This window comes from Cherax quadricarinatus, chromosome 72 (genome assembly GCF_038502225.1).
Source record: "Cherax quadricarinatus isolate ZL_2023a chromosome 72, ASM3850222v1, whole genome shotgun sequence".
Taxonomy (NCBI): domain Eukaryota; kingdom Metazoa; phylum Arthropoda; class Malacostraca; order Decapoda; family Parastacidae; genus Cherax; species Cherax quadricarinatus.
The window spans coordinates 4646034-4662281 of NC_091363.1; the positions used below are offsets into that span (position 1 = coordinate 4646034).

The 16248-nt window shown below is 38.0% G+C and overlaps 1 protein-coding gene across 2 annotated transcripts in view; it reads right to left on the bottom strand.

Moving 5' to 3' along the window:
• Positions 1-954: 954 nt before the first annotated feature.
• The window catches only part of LOC128701343 (V-type proton ATPase 116 kDa subunit a 1), a 68582-nt gene continuing 53288 nt past the window's right edge, over positions 955-16248 (bottom strand). For both annotated transcript variants that reach the window (XM_070100313.1, XM_070100312.1), the window contains exons 15-16: positions 3613-3734; positions 955-1475 (exon numbers count right to left, since the gene is read on the bottom strand). In XM_070100313.1, the coding sequence (XP_069956414.1) occupies positions 1379-1475; positions 3613-3734 (219 nt within the window). In that variant the 3' untranslated portion in view covers positions 955-1378. The remainder of the gene's footprint in view (positions 1476-3612; positions 3735-16248) is intronic.

Sequence of the window (16248 nt, forward strand, 5' to 3'; positions counted from 1 at the left end):
GTTGGAGTCTCAAGTGTACTACAACAGAGACTCTAACATCACTTATCTAACCAAACTAACAATCACAACCACAACATTGTTCTACTGTGATAAATTTATTCACAGAAACTACAAATATAAATGTGTATATATGTGATATTACATAAACTCTGTGTATATACATATATATGTACAGGAGGGCTCCGTGTATTCGGCATCCTTTGCAACATTTCATGTTTTCAATGGTTTTTCAACCGAGTCATTGTTTGTTTGGTGCTTTTACCGCTTTTCTGCACAACAGTTGCATGAGCGAAGCTCGACCGGAAATATGATTTAAGGTCAGTATTGTATGTACTGTGTATTTATTTTACTTTTTTATCTTTTTTTATGCCTAGCTGTATTGAGCACTGAATACATGATAATATAAACGTGTTATCAGGAGTTCTAGATGCAGATGATATTCAAAAATGATCTTTTCCACATGCTGGTTATTTTTATTTATCGCTTGTAGTCAGGAACCTAATAGCCATAAAAACGGGGCCCTCCTCTATATACATGTACATATATTCATGTACATATATTCGGCCTAGGAAGGGTTGGAGGGAGGGGGTAAAGGAGGTTTTGTGTGCGAGGGGCTTGGACTTCCAGCAGGCATGCGTGAGCGTGTTTGATAGGAGTGAATGGAGACAAATGGTTTTTAATACTTGACGTGCTGTTGGAGTGTGAGCAAAGTAACATTTATGAAGGGATTCAGGGAAACCGGCAGGCCGGACTTGAGTCCTGGAGATGGGAAGTACAGTGCCTGCACTCTGAAGGAGGGGTGTTAATGTTGCAGTTTAAAAACTGTAGTGTAAAGCACCCTTCTGGCAAGACAGTGATGGAGTGAATGATGGTGAAAGTTTTTCTTTTTCGGGCCACCCTGCCTTGGTGGGAATCGGCCGGTGTGATAATAAAAAAAAAAAAAATAAATAATATTCACACAAACTGTGACTTGATCCCTGCAACCATAAATAGGCGAGTACAAAATAATGAATATATTAAATACACAGACTACAATTTTAAATTAAGATGAATGGTAATTGCTATCAATCTTAAAATAAATTTTAATAACATTAAAATAAGCTACCACAGTAATTTTTGTTATATACATGTACATCTAAAAATGATACAAGTTGAAAAATAAATTTTTTCATAAAACTTTTTCCAATTATTAAAATTACTATTTTCACCTGAAGGGGATAATAATTATTTTCAACATGTGCATTTCCATGCCTCTGGCAAGACAGTTATGGAGTGAATGATGGCAAAACTGTTTCTTCATTTTTGGGTCACCCTGCCTTTCTGGTAGACAGCTGGTGTGTTAAAAAAAAAAATGTATATTTGATCAGTGAGTGCCCATTTAACCTTCCTCTTCGTCCCCACTGATAATGTGCTTGAAAGTCAATGGGGTAAAGGCATAACCTTCGCCTTTGTAGAACTTCGACTGGAACTCCACCCTGAAACAAAGTCACACTTTGGTACAACTTTACAAGGTAAAGTAAGGCACTTCCTAGTACAGCATGGTAATTATCATGGGATTAACGTAAGATAATACAGTATAGATACTTTATAAATGACAACATTCTGCTTGCTTTGCAAGACTGAAAACATTTTCAAAGCAAACTGTCGCTATAAGGTTTCAATACTGTATTCAAAACATCTTCTTTATTTAGTTACATTCCAGCTATACATAATAGATTACCATAATATCAACACCATATAAACAATAATTCACAATCACAAATGCAACGTGTAAAGAATAACCATTTAAATTCTCGCAACATGATCAGGAAAAATCATTACTGTAACCAAATCTCTTAATTTTTTCTTTTATAGTCTGAATATAGTGTGAGTTCTCTTACAGAACTCTTCTACATTGTTTAATTTTTTTGCAAATGCAGTTGAAAAAGGATATTCAAAACTGAAAAGCATGTAAAAAGGCCTTTACAGAACCTTTTTTTTTTTTTTTTTTCAATCGCATTTACAAAAATTCACAGTGTACAGGTGGGCCCCGCTTATACAGCAGGTTAGGTTCTGGGCTACTGCTGTAAAGTGAAACTTTTCTTTTTAATGCATACAAAAACCTGATAACATATTTACACTATCATACATGTATATTAAGTGAGCAGTAGAACTAGGCCTAAAAAATGCATATAAAGTATACAAATTACTTGCCTAAAAATATTTTCAGCCTTAGCTTATACTACTGCTGAGTGATGAATTTATTTATTGCAGGAAGTCTGAATGAATGAAGAATGCGTATAACTGAAAACCGCTGCATTAGCGAAGTGATGTAAAGCAGGGATTAACTGTATACCTGGAGGGGTTTCAGGGCTCAATGCCCCCATGGCCCGGTCTGTGACCAAGCCTCATGGTGGATCAGGGCCTGATCAACCAGGATGTTACTGTATATTGAAGCTTTATAAGAGGGCTGACTGTATATTGGAGCTTTATAAGAGAGCTGACTGTATATTGGAGCTTTATAAGAGAGCTGACTGTATATTGGAGCTTTATAAGAGAGCTGACTGTATATTGGAGCTTTATAAGAGAGCTGACTGTATATTGGAGCTTTATAAGAGAGCTGACTGTATACTGGAGCTTTATAAGAGAGCTGACTGTATAATGGAGCTTTATAAGAGAGCTGACTGTATATTGGAGCTTTATAAGAGAGCTGACTGTATACTGGAGCTTTATAAGAGAGCTGACTGTATAATGGAGCTTTATAAGAGAGCTGACTGTATATTGGAGCTTTATAAGAGAGCTGACTGTATATGATTTTCAGAGAGTTTTTGGCGAGTTTCCTCATAAGATTTAAAAACTACTTCATGTAAACAATAAATTACATTAAAAATGGCCAAACAAGTAATGTGGTAAAAGGCTCCGTCTTATAAAAATGGTTCAATTATTAAAACACATACAGTACTTTGTACAGTCAACCCTCATAATGTGAGCGAATACATTAATGAAAATCCTTGTTTTATGTAAAACAGTTTTATGGACAGTCAAGAATATATGGAAAAAATAAAATAGGCTTCTCCCCCTCATCCACATTATTATTATTTTTAGTTATTATTATTATTATTATTATTATCATCATCATCATTACACTTTTAATCGAAACTGATGATAATTTGTGATTTTTCAGATTATTTCCTGCTTACCACTAAAACTAAAAATCCATTATTTTGAGTCAAAATACCTAATCTCTTAGATTAGGTATTTTATATTACTTTTCATATGACTCACAAAATTGTAATGACACGATTGCAAACAAACCATACCATACGATTTTGTGAGTCATGTTAACGGCTTTGAGGGCGCTTGAGCTAGAGTTCGTCACGGCCACGCTAGCTGGAGATTCATCTGTAAAAACTTGCATTTGTGGTCACAGTGGTGCCTATGCTAACCTTCCTATGGTGTAGAAATATACCTAGTTGGACGAATCTTATTGTGGCTAGCTGGTCCAGTGGCTAATGCGACGGTCTGGAGTTTTGAGACTCTCTGACCGTGGGATCAAGCCCCACCCATGGTATGGTTTGTTTACTTTTCACATGATTGTTTTATAAATTACTAAACTGAGACAAGCAATCTTACCAGTGAAGACGGAGTGTGTGAAGGAAGGCTGACAGTCCCTCCATGAGCACCAGGATACTGATGGTGAGTGCAGCCCATGCAGCGAACAAGAAGTACAGCATTATGCTTCCCAGTAATGACGTCTGAAATATATTGAACACATTACGATGCCATTCTAAAAGTGGATATTCATTGGTTAAGTTTGAATAATGCTAAAATGTAATATAATAATAATAATCTTTATTCCTACAAGTACATGTACAAGGTATACAGCCTAGCTGAGGTCACAGACCGGGCAGCGGGGGCGTTGACCCCCAGAACTCTCTCCAGGTAAACTCCAGGTAAATGACATACTACTATACAGAAAGCCCCTTGTTATGCAGAGCATTTCAGGCAAATTAGGTTAATTTTGTCCCCAGAATGTGACCCACCCCAGCTGGCTAACACCCAGGTACTTATTTTACTAATGGGTGAACAAAGATAGTAGGTGTATTAAGGAAACACGTCCTAATGTTTCCACCCGTACCAGGGATTGAATCGTGGACCTCAGTGTGTGAAGCGAGAGTGTTGCCCACCAGGCCACAGAACACCCTTTGAATGCCTTCCATACTTTGTGTAATATGTGAATAAAAGATAAATGAGACACTTGTGTAACATTGGGGTATCTTCATTCTGCAATCATTTCACCATGCAGTGACTTCCTCAGTCCAATGCAGAGAAAGGCAGAAGATGAGGATGAGTTTGAGGTAATCAGTCCCTGGAGTCAACATGTTCAGTCCATTGACAAAAGATCAAGATTGATGGACCGAACACATCGATTCTAGGCTGAGGGACTGATTACATCAAACTTCTCATTTTCCACCTTTCTCTGCACTGGACTGAAGAAGCCAGTGTGTGGCAAAAAGTTTCCAGAATGAAGATACCCAAATGTTGCACAAGTGTTTCATTCGCATAATATGTTGTTTTGAATACTAAATTGTCATACTTCATATTGTAAATTGTTCTGTTGTAAAACTATAATTTTTATAAAATAATTCAAAACTGTAACTATTCACTACTAAACTTCTCTAATAGACTTATTAAAGCCATATAGCATTACCTATTAATACTCATTTCTCTTGTACTCATTGTAACTCATCTAATGACCATTTAATCTGTTAAAGCCTTATTAATCTTGAGTTAATTATAAGTTTGCCCAAAATGCTCTGCATACAAGGGGTTTTTGGCATGTACACTCAACTATTATATTCCTTTTTCAATTCAATTCAAAGTTTATTCTCTATAAGGATTACAATGCTGAGTTTACAGAATTTGGTTATTGTGTGGTTTACATGTAGTAAAATAATGATTACAGAGTGTACCACTAGAACACCTAGCATGGTTAGGCATTTTGGGCAGACTTAGTTTAATTCTTAATTTTAAAATATTACGAATTATGAGGTAAGTTGGTATTATGGCTAAGTGACTAAATACTAGTTTGAGTTTAGCAATGTGAATTCTTTTGTTTTGGCACAGTACATAGTTTCAGTATTGGAGTATCACAGGATTCATTATTTTAAGATTGAGATTAATATTTCTGTTTATGGTCAAATGGGTGAGTGAGTGTAAGTGTGAACCACCAGGTGGTATTCGTGTAGTTAGTTGACGGGGTGTATCAGGGAGATAAGATGTTTTCTAATGGTAGTTTTGAAGGTGATGAATGTGTCTGCAGTTCTAGAGTTCTCAGGTAGGGTGTTCCAGATTTTAGGGCCTTTGACATACATTGAATTTTTGTAAAGGTTTAGTCGGACACGGGGAATGTCGTAGAGATGTTTGTGTCTGGTGTTATGCCTGTGGGTTCTGTCACAACTATCAAGAAAGCGTTTTAGGTCAAGGTTGATATTGGAGTTTAAGGTCCTGTAGAGGTAGATTGCACAGTAATAAGTGTGGATGTACTGAACAGGGAGTAAGTTTAGATCTATGAAGAGTGGGGGGGTGTGTTGCCAGGGATGGGATTTAGTGATTATTCTTACTGCGGCTTTTTTTTGGGTTATTATTGGCTTTAGGTGTGTTGCTGCAGTTGATCCCCAAGCACAAATAGCATAGGTGAGGTATGGATAAATAAGTGAGTGGTATAGTGTGAGAAGGGCATTTTGCGGCATGTAGTATCGTCTCTTGGAGAGGATCCCAACCGTTTTGGATACTTTCTTGGTTATGTGTTGGATATGGGTGCTGAAATTCAGGTTGTTGTCAAGGTATAGGCCTAGGAATTTGCCCTCATTATGTCTGGTAATCAGAGTGTTGTCGATGTTAATGTTAATTTGTGCATCTCCTGCTCTGCTACCAAACATAATATAGTAGGTCTTGTCAGTGTTAAGCGTAAGTTTATTGGCTGTCATCCAAGTCGATATTTTGATCAGCTCCTCGTTAACAATGGTGTTGAGGGTGGCAAGATTAGGGTGAGAGATGACATAAGTCATGTCATCAGCAAAGAGAATGGGTTTTAGGTGTTGGGATACGTTTGGAAGATCAATGATGTATATGAGGAAGAGCAGGGGACCAAGGACACTTCCCTGTGGAACTCCAGTATCAAGTGGCTGTGTTGTTGATGCTGTGTCTTTAATGGTGACATACTGGTATGGTGTATGGTGTAGGAGGTAGGCTACTGAAAGCAGTGAAGAGTTTTTACGAGGATAGTGAGGCTTAAGTTAGAATATGTAGGAAAGAGGGAAATTATTTCCCAGTAAAAGTAGGCCTTAGACAAGGATGTGTGATGTCACCGAGGTTGTTTAATATATTTGTAGATGGGGTTGTAAGAGAAGTAAATGCGAGGGTCTTGGCAAGAGGTGTGGAGTTAAAAGATAAAGAATCATACATAAAGTGGGAGTTGTCACAGTTGCTCTTTGCTGATGACACTGTGCTCTTGGGAGATTCTGAAGAGAAGTTGCAGAGATTGGTGGATGAATTTGGTAGGGTGTGCAAAAGAAGAAAATTAAAAGTGAATACAGGAAAGAGTAAGGTTATGAGGATAACAAAAAGATTAGGTGATGAAAGATTGGATATCAGATTGGAGGGAGAAAGTATGGAGGAGGTGAATGTATTCAGATATTTGGGAGTGGACGTGTCAGCGGATGGGTCTATGAAAGATGAGGTGAATCATAGAATTGATGAGGGGAAAAGGGTGAGTGGTGCACTTAGGAGTCTGTGGAGACAAAGAACTTTGTCCTTGGAGGCAAAGAGGGGAATGTATGAGAGTATAGTTTTACCAACGCTCTTATATGGGTGTGAAGCATGGGTGATGAATGTTGCAGCGAGGAGAAGGCTGGAGGCAGTGGAGATGTCATGTCTGAGGGCAATGTGTGGTGTGAATATAATGCAGAGAATTCGTAGTTTGGAAGTTAGGAGGAGGTGCGGGATTACCAAAACTGTTGTCCAGAGGGCTGAGGAAGGGTTGTTGAGGTGGTTCGGACATGTAGAGAGAATGGAGCGAAACAGAGTCACTTCAAAAGTGTATCAGTCTGTAGTGGAAGGAAGGCGGGGTAGGGGTCGGCCTAGGAAAGGTTGGAGGGAGGGGGGTAAAGGAGGTTTTGTTTGCGAGGGGCTTGGACTTCCAGCAGGCATGCGTGAGCGTGTTTGATAGGAGTGAATGGAGACAAATGGTTTTTAATACTTGACGTGCTGTTGGAGTGTGAGCAAAGTAACATTTATGAAGGGGTTCAGGGAAACCGGCAGGCCGGACTTGAGTCCTGGAGATGGGAAGTACAGTGCCTGCACTCTGAAGGAGGGGTGTTAATGTTGCAGTTCAAAAACTGTAGTGTAAAGCACCCTTCTGGCAAGACAGTGATGGAGTGAATGATGGTGAAAGTTTTTCTTTTTCGGGCCACCCTGCCTTGGTGGGAATCGGCCAGTGTGATAAAAAAATAAAAAATACTGGTACCTATTAGTAAGGTAAGATTTGAAATAAGCAAGCGCATGGCCTCTTATACTGTAATGGTCAAGTTTGTGGAGTAGGATGCCGTGGTCTACTGTGTCAAAAGCTTTTCTTAGGTCAATAAAAATTCCTAGTGGATATTCCTTATTTTCCAATGCTGTGTAAAGCAGATCTAGCATTTTTATGATTGCATCATTAGTGCTTTTATTTTTCCTGAATCCAAATTCGCAGGAGTTGAGTATGTTTTGTGCCGTTATAAATGAATATAGTCTCCTGTGCACGAGTTTCTCAAAGATTTTGGATAGCAATGGTAAGTTTGATATTGGCCTATAGTTGTTTAGGTCTGTAGGGTCACCACCTTTATGTATTGGTGTAACCCTTGCCATCTTGAGTAGTTTCGGGAAGGTGCTAGTTTCTAGTGACTTGTTAAAAAGTAATGAAATGGCATGTGAAAGGACATGGGCCGCTCGCTTGTACAGTAATGGTGGGACATGAGACAGATTCCCTGAGTTATTTTTAAGTGACTTTATAATCTTGGTGACTTCCGTGGGCTCAGTTGGTGCACGATAGAAGGAATTTGGGAAATTCCCATCTAGGTAGTCCCTGGCATGGGCATTGGTATGTGGGATTTTATTGGCGAGATTAGATCCTATGGTTGAAAAGAAGTCGTTTATCTTGATAGCTGTGTCAGTGGGATGTAGTGGTGTTTCATTAGGTTTAGTTAGGACAATATTCTTGTTTTTTTTCAGTTTGTGGGTCCCTAGAATCTGAGAAGTGTGTTTTCCAGGTCATTTTTGTATCTCCTCTAGTGTCTGTGAATCTACTGGAGTAGTATAGTTGTTTGGCTTTCTTTATTACTTTGGTGAGAACTGATGAATTGTGTTTAAGAATATCTGTGTGTATTAAGCCCTGTGTGGGATACGGCTGGTGTGTTGAAAGAAAGAATTAAGCCCTGTCTATATTGCTTTTCATATTGGTGTTTCTTGTCAATGGATTTCAGAATGGTGCTGGTTAGCCATGGGCAACCAAGCCGTTTGTTTGTGATCTGTTTCGTTTTTATAGGACAATGTATGTTATATAGTCTAAGTAATTTGTTAAGAAAAATGTCTGTCCAGTCATCAATACCATTGGCTTTGGAGAATTCTGTAGGCCAGTCAACAGTCTTTAGGTCAGCTGTGAACTTCCTTATTGAGGCCTCGTCATGGAGTCTAAATGAGACTTTGTTGTATTCAAGTGGTGGTTTACTAATGTTTGTCAGGAGGAAGGTAGGGTAGTGGTCTGTAGTGCTATCTGTGATTATCCCTGATTTAAGGGGGGCTAGTATATTGGTCCATATGTGGTCTATTATGGTTGCACTTGTTTCAGTGAGCCTGGTTGGTTTAGTTATTGTTGGTATGAGAAGTGTGTTGTTCATATTGTTGATGAAATCAGTTACAGGCTGATCATCTAGTAAGCCAAGGTTGATGTTGAAGTCTCCAGCTAAGAGAAAGTGGTGCTTATTCATTTGTCTGTTTGTTATTAGTGACTTTAATTTCTCACTGAAATTTGGGATGTTTGTGTGAGGTATCTGGTAAAGGGCACCGATTGTTATAGGCATCTTAAGGTTTTTTACAGTAAAATTAGCAAAAATGTATTCCCCATATTCATCACTAAAGCAAGTGGTGCTAATACAACATAATTGGTTCGAGTAATAGACTGCAATACCACCCCCAACTTGGTTTGGTCTGCAGTTGTGAATTGCTGTGTATCCTGGTATTTTTTTTTTATTATTAACACACTGGCCGATTCCCACCAAGGCAGGGTGGCCCGAAAAAGAAAAACTTTCACCATCATTCACTCCATCACTGTCTTGCCAGAAGGGTGCTTTACACTACAGTTTTTAAACTGCAACATTAACACCCCTCCTTCAGAGTGCAGGCACTGTACTTCCCATCTCCAGGACTCAAGTCCGGCCTGCTGGTTTCCCTGAACCCCTTCATAAATGTTACTTTGCTCACACTCCAACAGCACGTCAAGTATTAAAAACCATTTGTCTCCATTCACTCCTATCAAACACGCTCACGCATGCCTGCTGGAAGTCCAAGCCCCTCGCACACAAAACCTCCTTTACCCCCTCCCTCCAACCTTTCCTAGGCCAACCCCTACCCTGCCTTCCTTCCACTACAGACTGATACACTCTTGAAGTTATTCTGTTTCGCTCCATTCTCTCCACATGTCCGAACCACCTCAACAACCCTTCCTCAGCCCTCTGGACAACAGTTTTGGTAATCCCGCACCTCCTCCTAACTTCCAAACTACAAATTCTCTGCATTATATTCACACCACACATTGCTCTCAGACATGACATCTCCACTGCCTCCAGCCTTCTCCTCGCTGCAACATTCATCACCCATGCTTCACACCCGTATAAGAGCGTTGGTAAAACTATACTCTCATACATTCCCCTCTTTGCCTCCAAGGACAAAGTTCTTTGTCTCCACAGACTCCTAAGTGCACCACTCACCCTTTTCCCCTCATCAATTCTATGATTCACCTCATCTTTCATAGACCCATCCGCTGACATGTCCACTCCCAAATATCTGAATACATTCACCTCCTCCATACTCTCTCCCTCCAATCTGATATCCAATCTTTCATCACCTAATCTTTTTGTTATCCTCATAACCTTACTCTTTCCTGTATTCACTTTCAATTTTCTTCTTTTGCACACCCTACCAAATTCATCCACCAATCTCTGCAACTTCTCTTCAGAATCTCCCAAGAGCACAGTGTCATCAGCAAAGAGCAACTGTGACAACTCCCACTTTATGTGTGATTCTTTATCTTTTAACTCCACGCCTCTTGCCAAGACCCTCGCATTTACTTCTCTTACAACCCCATCTATAAATATATTAAACAACCACGGTGACATCACACATCCTTGTCTAAGGCCTACTTTTACTGGGAAATAATTTCCCTCTTTCCTACATACTCTAACTTGAGCCTCACTATCCTTGTAAAAACTCTTCACTGCTTTCAGTAACCTACCTCCTACACCATAAACCTGCAACATCTGCCACATTGCCCCCCTATCCACCCTGTCATACGCCTTTTCCAAATCCATAAATGCCACAAAGACCTCTTTAGCCTTATCTAAATACTGTTCACTTATATGTTTCACTGTAAACACCTGGTCCACACACCCCCTACCTTTCCTAAAGCCTCCTTGTTCATCTGCTGTCCTATTCTCCGTCTTACTCTTAATTCTTTCAATAATAACTCTACCATACACTTTGCCAGGTACACTCAACAGACTTATCCCCCTATAATTTTTGCACTCTCTTTTATCCCCTTTGCCTTTATACAAAGGAACTATGCATGCTCTCTGCCAATCCCTAGGTACCTTACCCTCTTCCATACATTTATTAAATAATTGCACCAACCACTCCAAAACTATATCCCCACCTGCTTTTAACATTTCTATCTTTATCCCATCAATCCCGGCTGCCTTACCCCCTTTCATTTTACCTACTGCCTCACGAACTTCCCCCACACTCACAACTGGCTCTTCCTCACTCCTACAAGATGTTGTTCCTCCTTGCCCTATACACGAAATCACAGCTTCCCTATCTTCATCAACATTTAACAATTCCTCAAAATATTCCCTCCATCTTCCCAATACCTCTAACTCTCCATTTAATAACTCTCCTCTCCTATTTTTAACTGACAAATCCATTTGTTCTCTAGGCTTTCTTAACTTGTTAATCTCACTCCAAAACTTTTTCTTATTTTCAACAAAATTTGTTGATAACATCTCACCCACTCTCTCATTTGCTCTCTTTTTACATTGCTTCACCACTCTCTTAACCTCTCTCTTTTTCTCCATACACTCTTCCCTCCTTGCATCACTTCTACTTTGTAAAAACTTCTCATATGCTAACTTTTTCTCCCTTACTACTCTCTTCACATCATCATTCCACCAATCGCTCCTCTTCCCTCCCGCACCCACTTTCCTGTAACCACAAACTTCTGCTGAACACTCTAACACTACATTTTTAAACCTACCCATACCTCTTTGACCCCATTGCCTATGCTCTCATTAGCCCATCTATCCTCCAATAGCTGTTTATATCTTACCCTAACTGCCTCCTCTTTTAGTTTATAAACCTTCACCTCTCTCTTCCCTGATGCTTCTATTCTCCTTGTATCCCATCTACCTTTTACTCTCAGTGCAGCTACAACTAGAAAGTGATCTGATATATCTGTGGCCCCTCTATAAACATGTACATCCTGAAGTCTACTCAACAGTCTTTTATCTACCAATACATAATCCAACAAACTACTGTCATTTTGCCCTACATCAAATCTTGTATACTTATTTATCCTCTTTTTCTTAAAATATGTATTACCTATAACTAAACCCCTTTCTATACAAAGTTCAATCAAAGGGTTCCCATTATCATTTACACCTGGCAACCCCAAACTTACCTACCACACCCTCTCTAAAAGTTTCTCCTACTTTAGCATTCAGGTCCCCTACCACAATTACTCTCTCACTTGGTTCAAAGGCTCCTATACATTCACTTAACATCTCCCAAAATCTCTCTCTCTCCTCTGCATTCCTCTCTTCTCCAGGTGCATACATGCTTATTATGACTCACTTCTCGCATCCAACCTTTACTTTAATCCACATAATTCTTGCATTTACACATTCATATTCTCTTTTCTCCTTCCAGAACTGATCATTCAACATTACTGCTACTCCTTCCTTTGCTCTAACTCTCTCAGATACTCCAGATTTAATCCCATTTATTTCCCCCCACTGAAACTCCCCTACCCCCTTCAGCTTTGTTTTGCTTAGGGCCAGGACATCCAACTTCTTTTCATTCATAACATCAGCAATCATCTGTTTCTTGTCATCCGCACTACATCCACGCACATTTAAGCATCCCAGTTTTATAAAGTTTTTCTTCTTCTCTTTTTTAGTAAATGTCTACAGGAGAAGGGGTTACTAGCCCATTGCTCCCGGCATTTTAGTCGCCTCATACGACACGCATGGCTTACGGAGGAAAGATTCTTTTCCACTTCCCCATGGACAATAGAAGAAAAAAAGAGGAACAAGAACTATTTAGAAAAAGGAGAAAAACCTAGATGTATGTATATATATATATGCATGTGCGTGTCTGTGAAGTGTGACCAAAGTGTAAGTAGGAGTAGCAAGATATCCCTGTTATCTAGCGTGTTTATGAGACAGAAAAAGAAACCAGCAATCCTACCATCATGCAAAACGGTTACAGGTTTCTGTTTCACAGTCATCTGGCAGGACGGTAGTACTTCCCTGGGTGGTTGCTGTCTACCAACCTACTACCAACTACCAACCTACTACCAACCTACCAATCTATCTATTGTGTCCTGCTTAAGCCAGGTCTCAGTAAGAATAATGCAGGAGAAGGGTGTCTTTAGTGATTCAAGGAGTGCCAGGAGGTCATCATAGTGTTTGCTTAAGGACCTGATGTTGTAGTTAAGTACTGATAGACTTTTAGCATTGTTTAGGATAGTGCTGGCTTGTGATGCTGTGTAATAAAGGCAGTTACTTTCCAATAGGTTTTGATTGTGTGCCAGATTATGGAGGTTTAGATCAGGGTCAACGTGATCAATCATCTTCTAGGTTTAAATTATGGTTATTTATATCCTGAGTTGTGTGTTGAGTTCTAGTACTGATATCTGTAGTGGTGGGAAGTTTGGACAAGTATATAGCTAAAGCATTTTGGTCATATAGAGTATAGTCACTACTACACATAATGAAGTTGATGTTGTCTATGTGTTGTGCTGGAATGAACTAAAGTACAACTAGGTATAAACTAATAATATAAAAATACAAATTAAAAATAGAACAAGACTCTCACTTGTAATTGCACTAAGGTCTAATATAATGACTTTTGTAGAGTCTATGTTTTGAGCTAGAATGAGCTATAGTACAACTAGGTTTAATCTAATAATATAAAAATACAAATTAAAAATAGCACCAGACTCTCACTAGTAATTGCACTATGGTCTAATATAATGGACTTGGTATTGACTATGTATTGAGCTAGAATGAGCTATAGTACAACTGTGTTTAATCTAATAATATAAAAAAGGCACAAGACTCTCAATTGTAATTGCACTAAGGTCTTATATAAGTTGTTTACAAGAATTAGAGTATAACTAGATTTAAATTGACAGGATAAAATACACAAGTTAAGGTAGCAAAAGAATAATAATAAAAAAAATTATGAAAATAAAAACGGCAATGACTTGGTTATAATATACTAGTAAGATGGTAGACAGGATAATATAAAAGTTGTAGTTGAAAATACTAGTTTAAAGAAGTATAGAATAAAAATGGTCAATAAAAGAAGTTTACAACAAGTTTGGTCAATATAGTTTAAAGCAAAATTGGGCAATTATAGGGATTTTAGAATAAAATTGGGAAATTGAGTATTTCTTAAAATGAGGTAGAATTATTGAGGACAAGTTATGGCTAGTTTATAATAAAATAAGATAGAACAGTGATGTGGTAAGTTGTAAAAAAGGAGATAGATTCTGTAGATATTAAACAAATTAAGACTATGAGGTAGAATGGTCGTTGAATACAACAATGACAATCAAAAGTAGTTGGGGTATTAGAATTTTAGGGGGGCACAAATTTATGACAATATAACACTAACGGTGGACTGTGGGTATTATCTGCACTTTACTCTGATTCTGTTAGTCCAGCCTCACTACCATGTACCATGTCAAAATAAATTATTCTTCTTTCTTTCTTTCTTTCAATGCACCAGCTGTATCCCACTCAGGTGGGGTGGCCCAAAAGGACAAACGAAAGTTGCTCCTTTTAAATTTAGTAATATATATACAGGAGAAGGGGTTACTAACCCCTTGCTCCCAAATTATTATTATTATTATTATTATTATTATTATTATTATTATTATTATTATATTGTTAAGGGATTCAGGAAAACTGGTTAGCCAGACTTGAGTCCTGGAGGTGGAAAGTACAACGGCTGCACTTTAAAGGAGTTTGGGATATTTGCTGTTTGGAGTGACCTCTAAACTGTCATACCCACGAGCCTCTGCAAAGATAGTGATTGTGTGAATGATGGTGAGTGTTGGAGGATTAGATGAGGTTTGCCAGTACACTCCGGGCCCAGGTCTTGTCCAGTGAGTGAGGCTTTTTTTTTTTTTTTTTTTTTTTACACCTCGGTGGGAGAAGGCCAGCATGTTGAAAAAAAAATTACCCTTCAACTCTTGTTTATTTATCACGATCTGCTTTGCCTCATATTTTGCTTTCAGTATATTTTTTATACTGTAGCTCTGCATTTACATATCTGCTGAAATGCTGTGCCTCATATGAGCTATCTAATTATTTTTTTAACACTGGCTGGTTCCCATTGGGGCAGGGTTACCCCAAAAAAGAAGAAACCTTCACCATCATTCACACTATCACTGTCTTGCCAGAGGTGCATAGATATGACACTTTAGATGTCACTCTAAACATATATCCCAAACCCCTCCTTTAGAGTGCGAACATAGTACTGTACTTCCCACCTCCAATGATTCGAAATAAAAAAATTAATTTGAATTTGAATATTTCCCTTCCTGCAGTCTTACCATGGGTAGGCCTCACTTCTCAACGTACTGTATTAGTGTTTTTGAATGCACTGCTGTTCACATGTGGTTGACACGAACAGTATCCTTAGGTTGAAAACATTCGTAAACCCAAATTGTTTTTAAAATATTTTTTAACATTTCAAAAATACAGTAGCAGTTTTATTTTTCATGTCTTTTTTTTTGTTTTTTTGTGACCATTTCCCAAAAGGATGGGTTACCCAAAGAGGAAATACGTACATGCCATGCCTTGTTCCTGATGCAGCCTTTCTACATCAAGTCCCATTATAAGGTTTAGCCATTAAGTTGATTATAATAATAATAATAATAATAATAATGATAATAATAATAATAATAATGATAATAATAATAATAATAATGATAATAATAATAATAATGATAATAATAATAATGATAATAATAATAATAATAATAATAATGATAATAATAATAATAATAATAATAATTAGTCCCATCACAACCCAGGTAGTAAACACAAGTATAATGATCAGACTTCATTCATACGATAAAAGAAAGGACCTAATTAAATCAGCAATTACAACGAAAAATGGAGTGTACATAAATGAGTGTCTAACAAGAAAACGTCAAAACCTCCTGTTCAGGTTGAGAAAACTTAAACAGGAAAACAAAATACATCAGTGTTTCACGCAAGATGGGAAAATACTAATTAGAAAAACTTCAACAGGACAATATACCATTTCAAACAAACATGATTTCTCTACCTTCCTTAGAAAAGCTGACATTACTGTAACAGATTAGATAAGTGCCCTTAATACATATATACGTGTGGTGCATATAGTGTACCTTACTATTATATCGAGAATTATTATTTTTTTATTTTTCATCACTAGCTAATGCCAACTACCTCCAATACTTTATACTTCTTTCTTACTGCTATTAACTGCTCATAATTTTATGTTACAAGTCAAATCTTACTCCAAATTAACATTATTCATCGTTCTTACCTGTCCATTTATTTTGTTTACCACTGCTTGTTTTAGTCACCTTTTATTGTGTGTGCAATGAGTGTATATTCCAATTACTTTTTTGTAAGTCCCAAAAACTATCTTCTACGAGCTAGTACCAACTACCTCATA